The 18305-nt window shown below is 42.2% G+C and overlaps 2 protein-coding genes across 3 annotated transcripts in view; one reads left to right on the top strand and one right to left on the bottom strand.

The window, feature by feature from the left end:
- EFCAB11 (EF-hand calcium binding domain 11) overlaps window positions 1-17516 on the top strand; it is a 170643-nt gene extending 153127 nt beyond the window's left edge. Inside the window, exon 6 of one of the 2 annotated variants that reach the window (XM_050799180.1) lies at window positions 14831-17516. In XM_050799180.1, coding sequence (XP_050655137.1) covers window positions 14831-14891 — 61 coding nt within the window. In that variant the 3' untranslated portion in view covers window positions 14892-17516. Of the gene's footprint in view, window positions 1-7219; window positions 7416-14830 lie in introns of those variants that run through there. The other variant, XM_050799179.1, reaches the window with a different exon arrangement.
- The window catches only part of PSMC1 (proteasome 26S subunit, ATPase 1), a 1015066-nt gene that overhangs the window by 464655 nt on the left and 532106 nt on the right, over window positions 1-18305 (bottom strand). The window lies entirely within an intron of this gene.

The following is an 18305-nucleotide window of genomic DNA, read 5'->3' on the forward strand; positions in this document are numbered from 1 at the left end:
CTTCATTGGTCAAGGGGTGCCACCTGCTCAGTTCTACCCACATGTGGACGTCTGGGATGCAGAGGTGAGGCTTGGTATTGCAACAGCCTTTTCCTACCGTAAGCGTGACATCTCCACAACAGTCCTGTGCTCCTTTGGTACATTGATTCAATAATTCATGCACAGGCTTTTAAGGGTTAATTACCGGCCTGAGACTGGAGCCGTGCACAATGAAGGAAAGAGAAAACAGCAGAGTGAGCTGGAGTGTAAATTGGTCAAGAAGTTCTACCTGCTCTGTGCCTGAAGAGGGCCTTAACACCTTCTTTGTCATGCTTCCATGCTTAGGGGGCAGGGGGTGCCACCCCAGGTATCAGAGCAGTCCCAAATAGCAAAAGATACTGTTACTGGCTCAGGCGAGGCTTTCCCAGCAGCGGCTGGTGTCAAAGAAGGTTGCATAGTGTGGGATGGGCACAGAGGGACCCCAGTACACGCCGAAGAGAATGCAGTGCATCTGCCAGAGTCATGTCGGAGCCTAGAAGAGACCAGAAATCATCTGCATATCTCTTTAGTCTTTCCTGCATATCCGAATGGCTTCTCTTAACACATGTCTTTAAAAAGGTAAAATTAATAAACACATTACCAGCTGAATTGCTGTAGAGCCCTGCAGGACTCTCATCAACAAAGAGGCAAGCACGCCAGTGGGAAGCAGCAGCGGGCTCCTCAGAAGAGAAGGCTGCTTGCGGGAGAGGGAGTCATCATTACATCTTCAATTGGCGGGTCCTCTCATCCCCAGCAGGGGCGCCTTGCTTGGAGGGTAATTTTTACTTTCACTGTTCAGTCAGTATGACAGCTTTGTCCCTAATGTAATGGCAGTTTTGACTTTGGTTTAAATTATTCCATAAAGAATCAGAAAGAAAAAGCTGCTCTCTCCCTTTTCCCCCACCCCAAAAATCCCACTAAGAAAACTTTTCTCACTTAAATCTTGGCCTCCACATTAAATTTCTCATTCCTGTTTCAGGTGAATCAAATACGGCGTCAACTTTCAAAATCCCATGTGATTATCAGAGTGACACAAAATAATTACTATCTGTCAGTGCTTTTGTTGGGAACACAGATATGTCTGGCACAGTCCCTGTTACCACCAGCAAGAGTTTGCCTCTCCAGTGGGGTCTTCTCTGGGCTCATTTCAAAACCTCAGAGTGTTGGGACAATCTTCTGTATGATCTGAGACACATGTGCCTCAGCTGACCCTGAAATCACTTTTTTTTTTTTTAAGAAAAAGTCTTTAAAGCAATTATATCAGTAAGTGTAGATTTAGCTGGACTGTTCGAAAGGATTGCCTTAAACTGTGATTCCTCTAGCTCAATGGTTCTCAACTGGAGCGATTGTGTCCCCCAAGGGACACTTGGCAATTTCTGGAGACATTTTTGGCTGTCACAATTGGGCATGAGGGGTGGGAGAGGGTCCTACCAACATCTGGCAGGTACAGAGGCCAGAGATGCTGCTAAACGTCCTGCAATGCCCAGGACAGCCCCCTCTCTGCTATATCAGAGCATTGTCTGGTCCAAAATATCAGTTGCGCTGACGTTGAGAAGCCCAGCTCTAGCTATTGTGGATTTATACAATTTGAAATAAGGCCAATTGTTTGGAAAATTCAGATTAAAAAGAAAGAAAATATTCTTTCAGGTGAAAAATATGTAAGTAATATTAAGGAATATCTTAAGACAGAATTGCCCAAAACCCTACCATCTTCATAAGACAAGTTTCTATGTAGCATATAACCTTCAGCTTCTGCCTAAAAGAATATAAACATTTATAAAATTGCAATTATGGGGCTGACCACAGTAGCTCACGCCTATAATCCCAGCACTATGGGAGGCCAAGACAGGTGGATCATTTGAGGTCAGGAGTTTGAGACCGTGCCTGTAATTCCAGCTACTCGGGAGGCTGAGGCAGGAGAATCGCTTGAACCTGGGAGGCAGAGGTTGCAGTGAGCCAAGATCGTGCCATTGCACTCCAGCCTGGGTAACAGAGCAAGACTCTGTCTCTAAAGTAATTAATTAATTAATTAAAATTTAAATTTAAAAATGAAAACATTGCAATGATGATGCATATACCATTCTGTATTCTTGTTCCCACTTTAAAAATATCACTTTCATAGTCTTTATATCATTTTAATAGAAAAGATTCCATTGTATTAATGTAATAAAATTTAAACCATTTCCTTTTCTTTCTTTCTTTCATTATTTTTAAGTAACTTGGGTAAAAGCAAGTACTCTAGTCTGAAGCCTGGATTTGGAGACTTGGACATGGGGTACCCCTGAATAATTTTAAAGAAAATGATTTTCCAAGAAATACCCACTTTCAGAACATTCTAAGAAATTGTTATGATGTCAGCATTTTCATACAAGAAACATTTACTGCTTGTGAGAAACACTGACTATTTACTTTTGTTTTGGTTTGGTTTGTTTTGCTTTTTGAGACAGAGTCTCGCACTGTCACCTGAGCTGGAGTCCAGTGGTGTGATCTTGGCTCACTGCAACCTCCGCCTCCTGAGTTCAAGTGATTCTTCTGCCTCAGCCTCCCAAGTAGCTGGGATTACAGGCACCCGCCACCACGCCCAGCTAATTTTTTGTATTTTTAGTAGAGATGGGGTTTCACTATGTTGGTCAGGCTGGTCTCCAACTCCTGACCTCATGATCTGCCCACCTTGGCCTCCCAAAGTGCTGGGATTACAGGCTTGAGCCACTGCACCCAGCCAACTATTGACATTTTTTTTAATTTAAAAAACACTAGGTTTTCCTTCAGAATGTATTAGAGCAATATGTTCCCACCCTTTTATTACTAATCTTAATAAAAGTCTCCCAGTGTAAAACCCTGGCTCCTTCAGGGTTGAGACCTCTTAGCTCTGGGTCAGGGAAGCAGCCAGCCTGGGCTGTTGAAGCCCACACAGCACCACCAAAAAGAGCAATTAGAATCTTGTGTAACAAATCTGGGTGTGAGAGAGAAAAATGCTAACATTCATGCTGATGAAAGTAATTATAACCACTTTTTTGTTTTTGTTTTTGTTTTTTTTTTGAGACGGAGTCTTGCTCTGTCTCCCAGGCTGGAGTGCAGTGGCGCGATCTCAGCTCACTGCAACCTCCACCTCCTGGGTTCCACTGATTCTCCTGCCTCATCCTCCCCAGTAGCTGGGATTATAGGCGTGTGTCACCATGCCCGGCTAATTTTTGTATTTTTCGTAGAGACGGGGTTTCACCATTTTGCCCAGGCTGGTCTTGAACTCCTGGTGAAGATAGGGGAGAGGTTAGAACAGGTAATACAAACAATTTGGAAGTACGTCGGAGACGTAACAGTTAATCGAAGGACTTTTGGTCACCACATCATTGGGGAAATTCATGACTGTTCTCATATGGCATCTCCCTGTGCCTGTACCCTCTCCTGTCTTGGCTTGTCATCTCCTTCCTCCTGGTTGGTCCTAAATTGTTCATACCAAGTAATACAGAGCAGTTCTCTCTCTCTCTCTTTTTTTTTTTTTTTCTTTTTTGAGATGGGATCTGTCACCCAGGCTGGAGTGTGAACTCAGCTCACTGCAGTCTCCATCTCCCAGGCTCAAGCGATTCTCCTGCCTCAGCCTCCCAAGTACCTGGGATTACAGGCACGTGCCACCACGCCTATCTAATTTTTGTCTTTTTAATAGAGATGGGGTTTCACCATGTTGGCCAGGCTGCTCTCGAACTCCTGACCTCAAGTGATCCACCTACCTCAGCCTCCCAAAGTGCTGGGATTACAGGTGTGAGCCACCGCGCCCAGCCCAGTTCTGCTCTCTTGAGTCTCTACTCCCAAAATCAATTCCAGGTCTCCCTTTTGCATCTCAAAAACAAACACACCAAAAAAGCCTTTAATTTCACTGGACCTACATTTCTAGAGGCAGTTATTGTTAATAACAATTAATTCTCCTCTTTTACACTGTGTAAACTTTAATTCCTTTGACAAGCCATTTCTGAGATAAAAGTCTGTATATGTGTCTATACCTATATCCCTGTGTCTGGTAAAAGGGCAGCTGCTTCACTGGATTGAAGTGCATGGTCTTTGACTGTGGGGTGGGTTCGAACACGTGCACCCAGCGTTCTGCACTGGTTCACAGTTTCCTGCTGCTTAACTCTAAGTGGTTCAGCCTGACATTCAAGGGGTTCCCCCGCTCCACTGCCCCGTGTTTTGAGCCTCATTTTCCAAAGCTTGTCTCTCATGTGGTCTCGTCTGTACCTAGTCTATGCTTTGCAAAATGTGGTTGAGCCTGGAAACCGTAATTGAGTTACTTACGGATCCCTGAATGATGGGTCTGAGGTGTTTCTCAGGCGTTTCTTTATTTATTTATGAGATTGAGTTTTGCTCTTTTCGCCCAGGCTGGAGTGCAATGGCACGATCTTGGCTCACTGCAACTTCCACCTCCCGGGTTCAAGCAATTCTCCTGCCTCAGCCTTCCTGGTAGCTGGGATTCCAGGCATGCACCATCATGCCTGCCTAGTTATTGTATTTTCAGTACAGATGCGGTTTCACCACATTGGCCAGGCTGGTCTCGAACTCCTGACCTCAGGTGATCCACCCGCCTGGGCCTCCCAGAGTGCTGGGATTACAGGCATGAGCCATCACGTCAGGCCACAAGCGTTTTTAGACTCAGTGAAGACAATGAGGTGATAGTTTCTTTCTTTAATCCCCTAGTACCTCCTGCAAGGTAATAGATTCTCTATAATATTATCAGCTGTTTCCTCAGATTCATTTATTCCACAAATTCATTCATTCAACATTCGTCCTCTGCTGTAGGGCAAGAAGTGGGGCCACAGCAGCAAACAAGACAAAGGTCTTGCCGTCCTCAAGTTTCTTTCGCGTCAGGGTTGCGGGGTGAGGAGGCTGAATTGTTTAGTGCTGAGGGTTTGTTGATGACACCCAAACAACGTATTCTAGTTTCAAAACTAGAGCAAACTCACGTTAGGGTTGAATGCTGTAACAGAAACAAGGGGGCTTTTTACCTGATGACATTTCCTTCCTCTCCGCAGCCAGTCACTAATTCTACCCACCACACATCTTTTCTGTCACAGTGATTGGAGTGTGGGTGCTATGAGACCTTCCTTCTTCAGAATGATTCTGTCTGCAATGAAAAACAGTATTTGTTCGCTTTTAAAATGATAGCCCTGAACTTGAATTTCCTCTGCACTCTCTGTGAGATGACCAGACCTGCTTGTATATATGTGATGAGGACGAAAAGTCCAAAGACATAAAGTATTTCAGCGTGTCTCATATGAAATATAAATTTAAAATGATGATGCCCTTCCATTCATTATGTGAATAAAATGCCACCCCACACGTTTTGAATACACTTTCCAGTTTTAACAGTTCTTGGTTGTACTATGCTCATTTGATGATGGAAAGCTCTGGCAAAGGCAGCAAGAAAAGTCAGAACTTAATACAAGAACAGGCGGGGCACAGTGGCTCATGCCTATAATCCCAGCACTTTGGGAGGCCGAGGCAGAGGGATGGCTTGAGCTCAGGAGTTTGAGACCAGCCTGGCAACATAGAGAAACCCCATCTTTACCAAAAAAATACAAAAAGTAGCCAGGCGTGGTGCTGTGTGCCTGTATTCTTAGCTACTCAGGAGGCTGAGGTGGGAAGATTGCTTGAGCCGGAGAGGTGTGGAGGTCGCAGTGAGCCGAGATCGCGCCACTGCACTCCAACCTGGGTGACACAGTGAGACTCCATCTCAAAAAAAAAAGTTAATGCAATAACAATGAGGTCGTTTACTCAGAAAGTCAGGCAAAGGGACTCACTTCTCTACAAGCATTCAGCATCTCAATAAGTGAATAAGCACACTCGCACACACAAAAAATATTATCAGAAGCAGTTTATTCTAAACATTATTTTTCTAGGTTATTCACTTAACTCACCGTCTGAGATTTATAGTTCAACCATACCAGTTCAGAGTGGAAAGAAAAAAGGCTGTTTATCTAATCCAATTCCTTGGGAAAAAATACTTAGGCAATATTAAGAATCTTCAATTATCTAATTTAATAAAAGGGATGATTCATATTCTGTAGTTAGTAACGTGATACTGATTATTTCTAATCCCTTAGAAGAGATCTGACACTATACTTTTGGTCCTGTGTAGCATGAAATCATCATGTATATTTTACCAAAAGAAGTAATAAGAATAATGGCCTCCGCAGTCTGCAATCATTTTATACGAACACACTGCAACATGGTTTTGCCCTGGGGCGGAGAAGTAGGGATTTTTCTCTACTTCAAAAGAATGAAAAATTATCATCACTCTATCCAGAACCATTATAGACTTCAGAGACTTTGGCATGAAATATTCAGAAAGTTTATTTTAGAATTCAATATTTTAAAAGCCTGCTTTAAAACTATTACAGTGATTAGTGGCTCTCTTGCTTGGGCCAGTCCTTGCTTTAAAAAGTCCTATGTCATGGTTGATACGAATTTGATGTTTGAACAAAATATGATTGGCATCAACCGCAGGAGCTACTTGTAAGGCATAGTTTTAGAATGCCCCCCAAAGAGGACTTGGGACCAGTACTCCTCAGTTATGCTTTCAAACACACTTTTTTTTTTTTCTTAATTGAGATGGAGTCTTGCTCTGTCACCCAGGCTGGAGTGCAGTGGCGTGATCTCTGCTCACTGCAACCTCTGCCTCCCTCCCGGGTTCAAGCGATTCTCCTGCCTCAGCCTCCCGAGTAGCTGGGATTACAGGTGTCTGCCACCATGCCTGGCTAATTTTGTATTTTTAGTAGACACGGGATTTCACCATGTTGGCCAGGCTGCTCTGGAACTCCTGACCTCAGGTGATCCACCAGCCTTGGCCTCCCAAAGTGCTGGGATTACAGGTGTGAGCCACTGCATCTGGCCTGCATATGTTTTTGACATATCACAGAAAGACATGTGTAAGATAATTAGAAAGAGCCATTTCTTTTTTTCTTATATAATCTGTGTGTTTGGCTTCATCTCTTTAAGTATGTGGAATATATTATTTCTGTGAGTTTTAATAAATACCCTTTCTTTCTTGCAAACATTATCAGTGAAAAAAAAAGGCATCAATCTCAGCCTTCAAGTAGATAAAATAGGTTCCTCTGTCACACAGACATGCAAATAAATAAAGATTCTAATGTGCTCTCGGTGCATAGGTGTTAACGAGAATAATGTGTAAATGACTTTTTGTTTCATTTTCCAGGGAAGTAGATCAAGACTCAGATGGTCACGTCAGCTTTAGAGACTTTGAATATGCCCTGAACTATGGACAGAAGGAAGCCTAACTATTGTGAAATACTTTTGGTAACTCTGGGGAGATCAATAGATTGTAATGTCAGCAGACTCTACTAATGATGTTATACTACAGACTTGTGATTAAACATTTTAAAAATTTTTAATTTTTGTGGGTACATAGTAGGTGTATATGTGTATTTATACACACACACATATATATGGGTTACGGGAGATATTTTGGCACAGGCATGCAATAAGTAATTGACTAAACTTTTAATCATAATTTTTGGATGCTGATGATGGACTTGCATCTCGGAATCCTAGAGGTGGTTGCTGCCGGGGGTCTCCTTCTGTGTGGCCAGCAGACCTAAGTCAGGCTGCCATTGATAGAGCTGGGGCTGGGGATGGCACTGGTGGTCCCCTTCCTCCTCACTCTTCTCGCCCCCCACCCTCTCCACACTGCAGACTAGGGTGCTCCACTCACTCACCTCATTGTCCTCACCATCCCACCTTGGGTCACTGAATCTCATCAGCTCCTAATATCTGCAGAGGGGCAGCCTTTTCCTGCCAATGGTGCCAGTTTCCTTCATTTACTCGACATTGGTTGAACAAATAATAGCACCTACACATGCAGAGTACTTACTGTGTTCCAAGCAATGAGCCAGGCCTGGGGAAGCACAGGCTTAAGACTTCTCTAAGATAGGCTCATGCCTACAATCCTAGCACTTTGGGAGGCCAAAGCAAGAGGATCACTTGAGCCTAGCAATTGGAAACCAGCCTAGGTAACATACCGAGACCCCATCCCTTCCAAAAAAGTAATAATAAAAAATTATCTGGATTTAGTGGCATTATCTGGATTTAGTAGTCCCAGCCACTTGGGAGGCTGAGGTGGGAGGATCATTTGAGCCCAGGAGTTTGAAGCTTCAGTGAGCCATGATTGCACTGTTGCACTCCAGCCTGGATGACAGAGCAAGACCCTGTCTCTAAAAAAAAATTTCAATTTAAAAAAAAAAAAAAAGACTTCTCTAAGATAATGTCCCTGAGTCCAAATCATCACTGTAAAGTGGTCCCAGAGCACTGTCTGTGCAAGACAAGGAAACTGGATTGGGCTAACACAAGCAAGCCCTCTTGGGCTGTATACAGAGGAAGAACAGAGTGGTAAGGGTGCTGGGGGCAAGAGACATGTTTGCAGAACCCTTTAGGATGGTCTAGGCTTGGGAGTCTCACTGCACAGAAGCAAGCCTTGAGCTGCTCAGCTGCCCTCTGCTGCACACCCCCTGGTTCCTAGCAGTCGTGTCCTGCACCCAGAGCCTCAGCCGTGTGTGTTCATGTTCCCCATGTCTTGCCCATCCTGCTCGGCTCCAGTCACTGCTATACTGGTGCAAGGACAGCAATGCTGGACACTCAGCATTTATTGATGGTAATTCCAAAATACTGGTATCAATACTCTGATTTATAAGTGTTCGGAATGCATAAGATGAACATTAGTCAAACAACTTTATAATTCGCTTTTTAAGTGTTAAAATTTAAAAGTCAAGTAAAATTGTAAATTTGTAATATAGAAACATTAAGCATCATTATCTTACAAAGTATTAGCAGAAAACCTTAATAAAAATAAATGTTTGGGTTTATTTTTTTTGAAACAGAGTCTCACTTTGTCACCTAAGTTGGAGTATAGTGGCACGATCTTGGCTCACTGCAACCTCCGCCTCCTGGAATCAAGTGATTCTTATGCCTTAGCCTCCTGAGTAGCTGGGATTACAGGTGTGCACCACCACACCGAGCTAATTTTTGCATTTTTAGTAGAGAAGGGGTTTCACCATGTTGGCCAGGCTGGTCTTGAACTCCTGACCTCAAGTGATCCGTCCATCTCGGCCTCCCAAAGTGCTGGGATTACAGGCGTGAGCCACCATGCCTGGCCAATAAAAATAAAGTTTTAAACTGTCAAATAAGAGGAGTGTAAGAAGATGTGACAGCTAAATGTCATTTGGTATCCTGGATGAGATCATGGAATAAAAAATAGACATTGGCCGGGTGCAGTGGCTCACGCCTGTAATCCCAGCACTTTGGGAGGCCGAAGTGGGCGGATCATGAGGTCAGGAGATTGAGACCATCCTGGCTAACACGATGAAATCCTGTCTCTACTAAAAATACAAAAAAAAATTACCCGGGCATGGTGGTGGGCGCCTGGAGGCTGAGGCAGGAGAATGGCATGAACCCGGGAGGTGGAGCTTGCAGTGAGCCAAGATGGTGCCACCACTGCACTCCAGCCTGGGTGACAGAGCAAGACTCCATCTCAAAAAAATAAAAATAAAGACATTAAGTAGAAACAAATCAAGTATGGACCTTAGCTAATAATAATAATGTATCACTATTGGTTCATTAATTGTGACAAATGTATCCTACTCATATATAATGTTAATAGTAGGGGAAACTGGGTGAGGTATATGGGAACCCTCTACTATTTTCATAATTTTTCTATAAATCTAAAACTATTATAAAATTAAAAGTTCATTTTAAAAATAAAGTCTTATTCAAAACCTAATAAACTAAACTTTATCTAAAATGAAGAAAACATTGAAAATCAAATAGAAGTAAAATCTTATTTCAAAAACAAAGTGGATCAATTGTATTATTGAGTAGCTGTTGTGTTTATGTACGAATTGTTCCAGTTGATGAAAAATTGATGAATTGTTCCTTTCTGATTTTGGGTAGAGTTTTGTTCAGCAAGTATTTTCATCGTAAGTTGAATAATTGAGTCGTTGATCCTGATCTCAGAACATAAATGATGCATACTTCAGATTTTTTAAAATATCAAAATTAGAGTAATACATGAACAAAGTGGCATTATTCAGAAAGCCATAACCTCCTATTGCAGTGACTATTCGGACCTCATTTCTCCCGGGAAACATGACAAGGGAAAGGGAGGGGCCACTTCCCACAGTTGATGCCGCAGGCGAGAGGCCAAGTTGGGGATAGCTGTTGGGCAACTCCCTTGACCCTGGACTAGTCAAGGCTCTTTTTTGCCTCAATGACAGAAAGCCACCCAAACCAGCTTAGACTGCAAGAGAATGTACTGGAAAACACTGGGCTATCTGATAGAACTACCATAGAGACAGCAGTGGTGCCGTGGGTTTCCAGGATAACCAGAACCAACCATACCAGCACCTTCAGATTCTGCCTATCTCCCATAGTCACAGACAGCCTCACAGCATCCTGAAAAGGAATTGGCTCATGATCCATTCAGTTCCAAGTCTAGAGACCCCACATAGAGGCTCTGATTGGCCACCTGGAGCACTCAAATCTGGTTCACTCAGGGGGTATGGATGTGGCCACTGGGGACTCGCCCAGGTGTACCCAGGGCTGGTCGCAGAGAGGGGAAGTTTGTAAGATCTGAGCAGACATCCCATTTTCTTTCTTAGAAGAAAACCGTATGTCTGTCTAGGTGTAAACTATAGTCTAGCGGGGAGAGTGCTCCTCGGATTTGCTACTTAGGAGGATCCAAGCTCTCAGGGCGAATACAGAAAGAGAGAATGAGAAGCCACTCATGTCACCTTCCCCTTCTTTTCACTTGCTCTGGGCCCAATCCAAATCCTCATCCCATAAGCTTTTTCCTCAGCTTCTCACTTCCAAGTCCTAGTCCCTGTCTTTGTCCCCAGTCCACATGCTACTGTCTGTGCGGAGTGACTTTGTTGATCTGATTTCAGTTGAGTGGCCCAAGGGTGGACATCTATTGAGCAACTCAGTCTCTTCCCTTGGGAAACACCAAGAGTGGGCATGAGTGAGAGAGAGCAGTGCCCCTCTGAGGGGCTGAGTAAGTGGGTCTGACTCAGGAGTGAGTCGCACACATGTTTTCTACCATATGGCCTGGAAACTCAAGGCAGCTAGTTGGCATTGAGAGCAGAGAAAAAAGAAAAAGACCCCGAGAGGGGAACAAGAAAGGAGACAAGAAGCCCTATGGTGCTTGGCTTCTGGTTAAAGCTTGTATCCAAGGCCCAGTCATAACCCTCTGGGTCCTGTGAGGTAACCCTGTATCCTCCCAATAAATCTTTCCGCTCAAGCCAGCTGGAGTTGCTTTCTGTTATTTGAAACCAAGAGAACCCTAACTATTGTAAGCATCGAGCCAAGGACAGAGTCTTGGGCAACGTTAACATTTACTAGGACAGCAGAGAAAAGTCTTCTAATGAGACTAAGAAGAAGCAGTTGAAGGTGGAAGCAGAAGCTGTTGCCCCCTTCTCTGTGTGATTCCCCTGCCCCCACTTGCCATCTCCCTGTGACCCATCTTCCCCATGGCAGCAGCTCTCAAAGGGGTCACCAGTGAGCTGCTAATGAATGGCCAAACCCACCAGCCCTTCTCTGACCTCATCATACTTGTTTCTCCTGGGTCTGCCCTGACAGCTGCACCTTTGAAATCCTTCCCTTTTAGTTTCCATGACATGGGTCTCTCCTGGTATTTCTGTGCCCATTTTTTCCCCTCTGTCTTTTCCTGCTTCCTCTCCTACAACCATCCCGTAAGTATTAGCATTTTCCAAGGCCCTGTGTTTGGCCAATTTTCTTGATCCACACATTCTCCAAGGATGATTTCATCACCACCAAGATTTCAGCTATCATCTTTATGGGTATGACTCTACAAACAAATCTTTGACTTGACCTCAGCTCAACTCCAGACCTGTGTTTTCATTTGCCTATCAGACTGCCATGCAAACTCGTTGAATTAAAATCAGACTCGTTGTTCCCGTCATTTTCAAAACCATTTTCCCGTTCTGTGTTTCTTTTTCCTAGCCACTGCCCCACCCCCCACCCAGAGCTGTCATCCAAGCCAGCTGCCGCAGCGTTCTTCTCAAGTCTCCCCCATCTTCCTTAGCTCCGTCATCCAGACACTTGCTGAATCCTTTTGAGCCTGGCTCTGTAAACCCTTCATGGCATTGTCTTCCATCCCGTCCTAATCATTCTGCCCTTGTCCTTATTCCCCCTTCCATCCTTCCACCTAGTCGTTTGTTCTTCTACTCGTTGACATAAAGATGAGTAAAAGATGTGCAAGTAAGAAGCAAACCCTGCTGTCAACAAATTTTAATCTAGCATGTCCGTAATCTTCCCAAAGCACAGACAAAATTACTTTGTCTCTACTCAAAAGCTTTCGGTGGCCATCTTTTCTATTGGATAATGTCTAAACCTGTAATAGGCCATTCAAAGCCCTCCATAACCGAGTATTAATTTATATTTTCAGTCCCATTGTTCACAACTACCTCTGCCATACCACCCCACAACCAGGTAAACTCACACACAGTCCCTTCTAAATACACCAAAAACAAGACATCTTTGCCCAAAATAGAGGAGTAACAATTGGAGATTGTTAATTGAAATTAATTGGAATTAATATCTGACAAGATAATAGGAAAATGCAACCATAAAATAATAAAACTCATTTTGAAAAACATCCGGGACCATCGTCATCATAATGAGAAATTTTCCCTTCACTTTGTCACCTTGGGATGGGGGACTAATTATGCCAGGTATTTTGTATATTTGTTTTATTTTTAAAATTATTGAGATAGATATTAGTCATCTTCTCTTATAAATGAGGAAACAGTCCCGGAAAATCTAAGTAACTTGATTGGAGGCTAAGTGATGGTGATGGGAGAAGAGTGTCAGGGTGGTGATTCAAACCTGTCAGCCTGACGGAAAACATGCCTTTCCTACGATGCTACATTATTACCTCCAGTGGGAAAATCATCTATGGCATTGATTCATATTCTATGGTGACCCTTCATTTTCAACCTAAAATGAATTTACCCAGATTCACTGGATAATCCAAGACAAGCCTCTAGCACATAGTAGGTATTAAAAATTAATTTCCAAGCTGGGCGCAGTGGCTTACGCCTGTAATCCCAGCACTTTGGGAGGCCAAGGCGGGTGTATCACCTGAGGTCAGGAGTTCGAGACCAGCCTGGCCAATATGGTGAAACCTCATCTCTACTAAAAGTGCAAAAATTACCCAGGCATGGTGACAAGCGCCTCTAGTCCCAGCTACTCGGCAGACTGAAGCAAGAGGATCTCTTGAACCTGGGAGATGGGGGTTGCAATGAGCCGAGATGGCACCATTGCACTCCAGCCTGGCTGACAGAGTGAGACTCTGTCTCAAAAAAACAAAAACAAACAAACAAAAATTATTTTCCATCTTCTGCATCACCAAACTTAACCAAAATTACTTTGGGTTATTAAACCTACTTTCAAAAGACAAAGATTAAAATGTGCTGCAAGCTCTAAAGGCAGTATTCAAAGAGGAGTTTCAGAAATGCTGCGAACAATTGAAGCATCTTTGAAATAGGTGTGTATTCTCACTAGGCAACGCTCACTTATGTATATAAATTCTAAACAGTGTATTTCACCAATCAGCCTACTTGGTATTCACACTTCACTTACAGAATTGTAATTTAGGATTAATAAAAATGAACTATTGGCTACTTTCCTTTTTGTAGCTTATAACTTTTGAGAAATTTGTTTGGAACTGCAGAACTAGGCAGTTAAAAAATTCATATACACACACAAATTGAAATTCAATAGCATTCGGAATAGCAGCTCATAAAGTAACCTTTCTTACAAAACAGACTTAAATCGGATTGGCCACAGGTATTGAAAAATAGCTTAAAACAATTTAGCATAGTAAAATATAGAGCGTCCAATCAAAATGTTTCTTAGATTATTAAGTTGATGAAATACTCAGAAATGTGAATAAAAAAGAAATTATTCTAACTTCAGAGAAAATGCAGATTAATTTATGTGAAAACGTCAACTGAAATCCAAATATACTCCCTATTTTATGCTTTACTGATCCTTGAAAAAAATTTCAACAGAGAGCAAAACAGTTAAGTTGGCTTAAGTATGTGACTTCAGAAAGAGCAATTCCAACAATACTGAATTTATAGAAAAAACTTTTGACCAAGGGGCTGGAAATATATTGTGTGTATTGTCATAGCAACAGTCATTTTAAGGTAGAAGTCAGGTTTGAACATCTTTTTAATTTTAAATAAGGAAGCCAAGTTTAATTTTAAGTAACTTTTCTAAGGTCAAATGTGTCAGGGATAGTGCTTGAGTCCATTTCCTTACCAAGCTTTCACTCTTGCCACTTGTCTTGGATGGCCCATGGGATAGGATTTGTTCATTTCTTTCTTTTTTTCCTTCCTTGTTCCCTTTCTTCTTTCCTTCCTTAATTCCTAGAATTGCATACATTGGACCGTCTAAGGTTCATTCAATCTGACCCGCTCCTTGGCTGACATCCAAACTTCTATGAGCAGATTTTTCCCCCTTACTACAAATTGAAACCAAAATTCCGGAACACTTTGTGTCTTTCATCAAACATAGAAATCTCTTGGCCATGATTTCTTCAAATACTCCATTTACCACATTCTTGAAGAGAATGGCCTTCTCAGACTCCAGTTGTACATATTTTATATCAATTATATTATCTGACACATCTCTTATTCTCTGTTCTTCTCCACCGTGTCTTCATGCTCTTCCTCCTCTTCCTCCTTTCTCTCCCTGTTTCAGTTGGATAATTTCTACTCTCGTTTGTTTCTAGGGGCAATGTAAAATGGTACAGCCACTTTGGAAGACAGTTTGGCAATTTCTTACGAAGCTAAGCATAGTCTTACCACATGATCCAGCAATCAAGTTTCTAGGTATTTACCCAAATGATTTGAAAATTTCATCCACACAAAAATTGCATATGAATGTTTATAGAAGCTTTCTTCATCATCACCAAAAACTAGAAGCAACCAAGATATGTTCTTCAGAGGTCAATGGATCTTCTACAAAATACCTGACCAATCCTCCTCAAAACTGTCCAGCCCATCAAAAACAAAGAAAGCCTAAGAAACAACAAGAGGAACCTCTGCAGCCATGGTGACTAAATGTAATGCAATAGCCTAGATGGGAATCCTAGACCAGGAAGAGTACATTAAGGGAAACCCAGGAAATCTGGATAAAGTATGAACTTTAGTTAATAATGTACCAGTATTAGCTCATTAATTGTAGCAAATGTATCATACGCATACAATGTTCATAATAGGGAAAAGGGAGTGCGTGATATATAGTAATTTCTATACTATCTTAATTTTTCTGTAAACCTAAAACTGTTCTAAAGTGAAAAGTTTATTTTTTAAAGAATTCAGATCTGGCCAGTCGCAGTGGCTCACGTGTGTAGTCCTAGCACTTCGGAGGCTAAGGCGGGTGGATCACCTGAGGTCGGGAGTTCAAGACCAGCCTGACCAACATGGAGAAACCCCCGTCTCTACTAAAAATACAAAAAATTAGCCAGGTGTGGTGGTGCATGCCTATAATCCCAGCTACTCAGGAGGCTGAGGTAGGAGAATCACTTGAACCCGGGAGGTGGATGTTGCAGTGAGCCGAGATCACGCCACTGCATTCCAGCCTGGGCAACAAGAGTGGAACTCCATCTCAAAAAAAAAAAAAAAAAAAAAAAAATCAGATCTTACTTCGTGGTGGAACTTATATACCTTTCCACTATTTAAATTTATAATAAAAGTTTAAGGTATCGAAAATATGGAAAAAGGAGTACATAACTTTTCAGAATAACGTTATGGAATGCTTAGCAAAAAACCTGTGTAGACCACCACTTACGGCACTTTTTTTTTTTTTGTCTGTGAGACGGAGTTTCCCTTCTGCCCAGGCTAGACTGCTCACCGCAACCTCCACCTCCCAGGTTCAAGCAATTCTCCTACCTCGGCCTCCTAAGTAGCTGGGATTACAGGCACACTCCACCATGCCCAGCTAATTCTGTATTTTTAGCAGAGATGGGGTTTCATCATGTTGCCCAGCCTGGTCCCAAACTCCTGAGCTCAGACGATCCACCCTCCTCGGCCTCCCAAAGTTCTGGGACTACAGGCGTGAGCCACCGTGCCCGGCCACTTACGGCACCTTTATAGGACCCTCTGTCTGCACCCTCAACGATGGCCTCCCTAATGGGGTCAGGCCTTTGCCATAGGGAAGTGTGTTCACAGCCTCTTCTATGACTTGGGTTGGTTTCTGACAAAGAAGAGACCTCATATAGTTTAAAGTATTTTTGAATTTAATTTTGAAAACATTCAAAAAAGGAAAGTCTCCAGCTTTCTATTATACTGCTTTCAATATACGTTTCAAGGAAAGAAATCCCTTAGCTTTGGACCTATTGAAAAGAAAGCCCTTTCTACTTCTTTTGAACTTGGTAATTTCTCACAGTGCTGAGAAAACTGTAAGGTACCATCCACCCATAAAGTGTAGTTCCTAGATTCGCCCTGCAGCAGGTCTCGAAAGGGCTGCTAATGAGTGGCGCACACCCGCGTACCGGGAGGAGCCCTCCCCTGCTCTCTCTGCAGTCCTGGTGACTTGGCCTCAGCATGGCACCGAGTCATAGCCTTGGAAAACCAGCATGGTCGTTGTGAGATTACTCAGGGACTAATTTGATTTTACAAAGTTCATGTTTTCTACATTAAAGTTGTAATGGTTGACAAGCCTAATTCTTCCTTAAGCTTTTACTGTATAGACAGATCCTATTCTTCTATCTATAAATCTGGAAAATTTTATTAATCACTCTAAGGTGGCTTTCATAATTCTGTTACATTTCCATACATTTTACCTGCATGTATAAAATATATATTCAGTTGTCTTTCTGTATTAGTCAGGGTTCTGTAGAGGGACAGGACTAACAGGATGTATGTATATACCAAAGGGAGTTTATTAAGGAGAATTGATTCACATGATCACAAGGTGAAGTCCCACAATAGGCCGTCTGCAAGCTGAGGAGCAAGGAAGCTGGTAGTGGCTCAGTCCGAGTCCTGAAACTTCAAAAGTAGGGAAGCCAACAGTGCAGGCTTCAGTTTGTGGCCAAAGGCCCGAGAGCTACTGGTGAAAACGCTGAAGAGCTTGGGAATCTGATGTTCCAAGGAGGGCAGGAAGCATCCAGCACAGGAGAAAGATGAAGGCCAAGAAGACTCAGCAAGTCGGCTTCCCCCACCTTCTTCTGCCTGCTTTATTCCAGCCACACTGGAAGTTGATTGGATGGTGCCCACCAGGCTGAGGGTGGGTCTGCCTCTCCCAGTCCACTGACTCAGATGTTAATCGACATCCTCACAGACGCACCCAGGAACAATACTTTGCATCCTTCAATCCAGTCAAGTTGACACTTAATATTAACTATAACACTTTATTTGATTGATCTTATTAGGAATTTACCAATTTTATTAATCTTTTCAAAACGCCAACTTTTGGTCTTGTTGCTTTTCTTTTCTGTTTGTTTTCTGTTTCATTATTTCTGCTCTTAATTATTATTATTTCCCTTCTTTTTTGCTTTTTGTTTTTTAGCTACTTGAGAAATTAAGATCATTGACTTTCAGTGTTTGTTTTCTAATTATATATTTAAGGTTATAAATATCCTGTGAGCACTGCTTTAGCTGCATCTCATGAGTTTTTGTACATTTTATCTTCATTGTAATTCTCATAAAAATATTTTCTAATTTCTGTTGTGATTGCTTCTGAACACATGCACTGTTCAGAAATGAAATGTTAAATTTTCAAAAATTGTGAGTTTTCTAGTTTTCTTTGGTGATTTCTAGCTAATTTCACTGTGACCAGAGGACTTATTCTGAATCTTTCAAATCTTTCAATCAATTCTCTTTTAAGACCTTTGGTTCTCCAATGAATGAAGACATCTTCCCATGTATTTCAGCAAGTTTTTAAGAGTAGTAAATTAAACTCTGTAATATCTTGAATGTTCCAACACTATTTGTAAGCTTGGATTTCAACTTAAAATCGTAAATCTAAGCCAACTTGTATTTTAAATTAGAATCACCAAGTGAATCTGTTAATCAGTCTGAGGCTGTGCTGTCCAATGCGGTAGCCAACAGTGCATGTCTTTATTTAATTTTAATTTTTAACACAATTAAATAAAACTTATAATTTAATTCACCACTGAACAGCCATATCCCGAGTCATACTTCAAGTGTCCAATAGCTGCATGTGGTTAGTGACTGCCATACTGAAGAGCACAGAATAGAACA

This window comes from Macaca thibetana, chromosome 7, assembly GCF_024542745.1.
Source record: "Macaca thibetana thibetana isolate TM-01 chromosome 7, ASM2454274v1, whole genome shotgun sequence".
Lineage (NCBI taxonomy): Eukaryota > Metazoa > Chordata > Mammalia > Primates > Cercopithecidae > Macaca > Macaca thibetana.